Below are 5367 nucleotides of genomic sequence, written 5' to 3' on the forward strand. Positions count from 1 at the left end.
GTCTACTAAATACTAAAATCTGTTAGCAAGCTAAAAGTAGGACATATTAGAATTCATATTCAGTTGGAGGGAAAACCTATACACATACAAGTTAAAACAGTATATCAAGGATTGATAAATAGAAAACGTGAATTCAAGATAGATGAAGCTAAGACTAAGACTAAGAGTTTTAAATCAAGATAGACAAGGTTAAAAATGTTATATATGATAAAGTAATAGTATACTTACGTTTGACTACAATTTATCATTCTGTTGCTGGATCCTACACACAGGCTCACTAATTGACCTGTTTTATTTGTACAGTTAATAAATTTCGTTAATTAATTAAATTATTCAACACTTACTTTTCGCTTTCTGTTGTAAAGATCTCAATAACACTCCTAGTAAAGTCATTTAGAAATTAGTATCAAGTATAAGTAGTAGAAAGTAGTACTTACGAATTTGAATCTAGTGTACATTTACCTAAAGCTAGGAATGGCTTCTTGTGTACATTATTGCTATGACTATCCAAACTTGAGTAAATTTATACCTAAAAGAGTGTGTACTTACAAAGAGTGATCAATATTCTCCTTATTAGAACCTCTGCAAAAAAGAATTTAACATAGTAGTCAGCTTTAGAAATAAATGAAAACAATGTAATTACTCGTCTATATCATGTTCTTTAACCAGATCATACTTGTTTACAAGTTTTACCTGATTAGATGCTTTTGCTTTGTCAAATGCATCTTTTGCAGCACTATAAGTATAATACCATCGAAAACAATGACCTGGAACGCCTGATGTACAAGCTTGAACTTCAGCACTAAGTATAAAATAAAGTCAGTCTTAGAGAGTAATATAAGGCTACATACTTACAAGCTGGAAAATACACCAATGTCTCGTCCTACAAAAACAGTATACCATCTTTGAGAGGCTTTACAGTCTAGGTCTTCGTGTGGCAATGGAGAATTATCATAGGGAGTTGTAGTAGCTGATGTAGAACATTGGTTGATAGCTTTGGCAAATGCAGGCAAGCATTGTGAAATGAACTTGATAACCCAAACAAGGATTAAGACATAAGCTGCAAAAGCATCAGGACCTGTTGTATCAGAAGTATCTGGCATAATAAACTAGAAAAAAGCTTTTTAATAGTTCAACAGTGTAATAGTAAGATACTCACTCTAATATGAAGTTGTATTAAACTATACAGATACTAGAGTAAAAGGAAATTGTAAGTGAATATACTCACTGATAGTGTTGTTGAGACAGAGACACAGGCTGCAGATCAGATATTGTCAGGCAAGCTAAAGAGACTGTAAGAGTAATGAAAGTAAAAGACTGAGCAACATATTGAGACGAGTAGAGGCTAGGATAGGCAGTGGATGTTAAGGAGGGGGAAGGAGGAAGAAAGAACTCACTAATAGTGTATTTAAGACAGATACACAGTCTGCAGGTCGAGTATCTTTAAGAAAGCTAGAGATACTACAACAGTAACAGAAGCAAAGGACTGAGAAAGATATAGAGAGAAGTAGAGGCTAGGATACAGCAGATGTCGAGGGGAGGAGGGAGGAGGAGAAGACGAGGAGGAAGAAAGACCTTTGAGTGTTGTTTAAAGAAAATTTCCAGAGCCTTTTATACTATTAGGACAAGTAGACTTGTAGATCACAGATACATGTGCGTCAATGATTGAATGTACAATTCAATCATTGCATATTCAAAGTTGAATCATTGAATTTCCTACCAGTTAATCATTCAAAGCTGTGGACTTTAATCATTGAAACTACTACAAACCAATGAATGAATATCTGAGAATTCGATCATTGGAGTGTTTGGCAGGGAGGTATGGAGTGGCACTGTCATGATCGAGAAGGAAGGCTCCACTGCATCTTGCTATTCAATCATTGTTTTTGTGTAGAATCATTGATTCACTCATTTCTAACAGTGCTCAAAGTGTAAGACCTCATAAATCAATCAATGCATGCTATAATACTCAATCAATGAGTATATCGGTCATCTCGGTGTGTTGTTGCTATTCCAAGCTAATCTGTCACTCAGGTATGAAATCGAAATATGGGATCCACACAACATATTCTTGTATGCTTGACAGTGAGTTGGACAAATACTAACGAAATTACTTCAGATTGGCCTGCCAGAAAAAGATAAGGAGTTAGAGACATGAAAATAGCCTGTAATTGAAAACTCCAATAGTTCTCTGTCATTTTGAGCCAAGTAAATAGATTCACAATACATTAGATAGATACAGTTATGTACTTTTCCATTGTTCGTTCCATCTGTCAATAACATTATTTTGCCTGGATTCACTGACAATGAGAATAGTAGATGTGCTATTTTAGGTTGTTTAGGAACTGAAATACACTGAGAATACTCTTCTGAGGATCTTTGAGGGGAAGTATACGAGAGTAAGTAGTAGTCGACAATAAGCTCCAAGTATCTGAAGCATTATCCTATAAATTGTGCTTTGAACCATTGAGATTTGTACATTTCAGAGTGTCTATACTTTGCTTGACAATTCTCCCTGCCCTGCAAACTCTTGCTTCTTCTTTGCATATCAATCTCTTTCTTGTTGCAAGACTCAATGCCAGCACAATCAGTATTCAGTAGTGCTGAGAAAGCACTCTTGGATCCACTCATTGATGGATTTGAGAGAGTGAGAGACGTGTCAAAAGGATCTAAGCACACGAATGGACCAGCAGTCTACATCAGGACTATGGTAGTTCCAGTTTATCTTACAGAATTCTCATGCACCAGCAACATAGTAAGAGAGGCATGCATAAAAGTGAGTTACGTGCAAGTTGTTGTGTGGAATAGGATCTGATGCCTTGAAGCAAATACAAACGTATTTTCAGAATCATAACAGTGCACACAGCAAGAAGTTAACTCAGCACAAAGCTGTTGTCTGTAAAGCAGTACAGCAGCTTGTCTCTGGAAACAGAACCAAGAGATCCTACCACCCCACCGAGTTGCAAGTATATTTGCGGCTGTTTTACGATTTGAAGCTGCATAAGAAGGTCGACACACTCTGGAGCATTGAGAAGGAGAACAATAGCTCCCTGACCAACCAAGATCATCTGAAACATTGTAATAGGATTGTTTCACAGCTATATGATGAGGAGTCTGACAAGGTGAAGGAAGAAGTACAAAAGTATCTCAAAGATGTGTTGGACGAGAGTGCTCCCAAGGAGATACCTTTGCCAGGAGAAGAGCACTTGCTGCTGGAAGAGCACAAGCATCTTAGTGCTGCTCATAACAGGCAGCAGTGAGTTCTGATCGTCTATACTCAATATATGCTAATACTGAACCTATAGCTTGATGTCAAACATCCAACTCACAATGAAGGAGCTCTGCACCACTATTACTGAGGAGAGCAGAATGGTTGTCTATATGATTGCTGCTGGTCCAGAGCCTGCACACAATGGGCAACTACTTACATGCACATTAGTCAACTTATATTGTCATGAATGGTACAAATACTTACTACTCGATTTCAAGTATTACAAACAGAAGGACTGTTGGAAGCAACCAAGCATTTCCAGAATTTTACAACAATTTTGGTGACTTTGAAACAAATGTGTGCAAACCATTTAAGCAATTTGCAGAACAATGCTTCAGTGAGTAATAATTCAGAACTATTTTTTGAATGACAAACTAACATTATTTAGCTGATGCAGAAATCCATGCATGCTCCCTGAAGCTATGTACTTACCCAAATGCTGATACAGAGCCATGCGGATCTAATATCAAAGCTGAAGAAGTTCAAATGGACATTGTTGACTTTGATTCTATCAACGGATCAGGGTCAGTAGCTCTTTCAACATTTGAAGTGTCTCCACTAGCATCAGGGTTGGTAGCTTGTCCAACACACGAAGTGTCTCTGCTAGGCACACCAACCACTCAAACAGACAGTTCTTCTTTGCTTGATGGACTGGTCAATTCTCAGCATTGCTCAGGGAGTTCATTTGAGCTCTCAGACGACTTTCAATCCTTCAGCAGTTCACTTTTGCTTCCAGACACTCTGGAGCAAAGTATAGAACCGGACTTATCAATGTTGTGAGTGTATTCCCCTTTGTTAATACAAGTTTTGCACTGACAGTGTGACATAGTGAGGCGTTTAATACTGACCAGACAAATCCTCTTAGTCAGGACACCCTTGAACAATTTGCATCATTTGTAACTGGAATGACTTCAGCAGACATGGCTGTGAATGACATTGGTGATGGGTTACCTCCTATTAGCTCTTGGGCACCACCACTACCTCACGATTATAGCAAAGCAGTACCAAATGATTTTACACAGGTCCAGGTGCCAGTACAGTATTTGCTCGATTTTCCTACTACTGTACCTCAAGGATCACTTAATGCTGAGGTACACTCTCTATTACCCTTGCCTACTCTATCCTCCCTGCTACCTGTCTCTGAGCAGCCTGTACCAATAGAGGTGGATGATCTGCTGCTTCCTGAGGAGATATCAGTCCTCCCTAAATGGATGAAAGAGCACATACAAGGCATTCTCAAGGCTTTCATGAGTGCTGACAAGATGTCATTAGTATCAATGTGGGCAAAGTTAGAGATCCAGTGTATTAATACTGTGGTATTGTTTTTGAAGTTAGTTTTCTCATAACTGTACAATCTTATTAATACATTAATCTCTACAGTATTCGAACAAACGACTCTCAAGAGGCTGCCCTACTGACATGAGTATGTGGTCATGGATGTTAGACATCAATTCTGTTCCCTCTGTCAGTGACATTGGGATATTTCAGCAACAGGCTTCCCATTGGTGGGCAAGTTTACAGCCTCTGTCACGTCAGATTTCAGGGGTAGACTGGCCACTTTCTCAGACAGTTGTTTCAGGGGAAGATTGGAGTCAACTATGTAAGACTGGTAAAAACGGCATCTATCTCATTGTAATGATGATGTGGATATGGAAGTTGGCACTTACTGTGGATCCGAGCCTCTGTAAAGAGTTCTACACAGACATGACCAAGGATATCGCTTGGGCATTCACAGCAATGGCTGATACATTACCATCTGTTACTCACAAGGTTACTAATGAGACAGATGTGCCTGAGGACTTAGATGGGTCCTGATTGCAGGGTGGACGTATCAGGAAGCCGACTGAAAAGGCAAGGGTGTAGAATTACAAACATATTTCTTGTTATCTGATATACTTACTTTCTTACCACTCACTTCTTGCTATTGATCAAGTTATCCTGATCCATTTCTTGTGCTAGTTGATATGTTTACTCCTTGATAGCTGAAATTGTCTCACTCTAACTGCAAATCTATGCCAATAGTCATCTCAAGTGTTTTGTGTCTCTAAATAACCTAAATAACCCTGTAAATTGTCTTTAATTTCAATTTTCAGCAG

At 38.4% G+C, this 5367-nt stretch overlaps 1 protein-coding gene across 1 annotated transcript; it reads left to right on the plus strand.

Annotated features, from left to right (window-relative positions):
- Nucleotides 1-4191: 4191 nt before the first annotated feature.
- Nucleotides 4192-5086, plus strand: FOMMEDRAFT_159708 (uncharacterized protein; the record flags this gene model as incomplete). Its single annotated transcript, XM_007269495.1, has 2 exons — nucleotides 4192-4587; nucleotides 4652-5086. The coding sequence occupies 2 exons, from the start codon at nucleotides 4192-4194 to the stop codon at nucleotides 5084-5086; spliced, it is 831 nt and encodes a 276-aa protein (XP_007269557.1).
- Nucleotides 5087-5367: the final 281 nt, after the last annotated feature.

The sequence above is a fragment of the Fomitiporia mediterranea genome, assembly GCF_000271605.1.
Source record: "Fomitiporia mediterranea MF3/22 unplaced genomic scaffold FOMMEscaffold_10, whole genome shotgun sequence".
Lineage (NCBI taxonomy): Eukaryota > Fungi > Basidiomycota > Agaricomycetes > Hymenochaetales > Hymenochaetaceae > Fomitiporia > Fomitiporia mediterranea.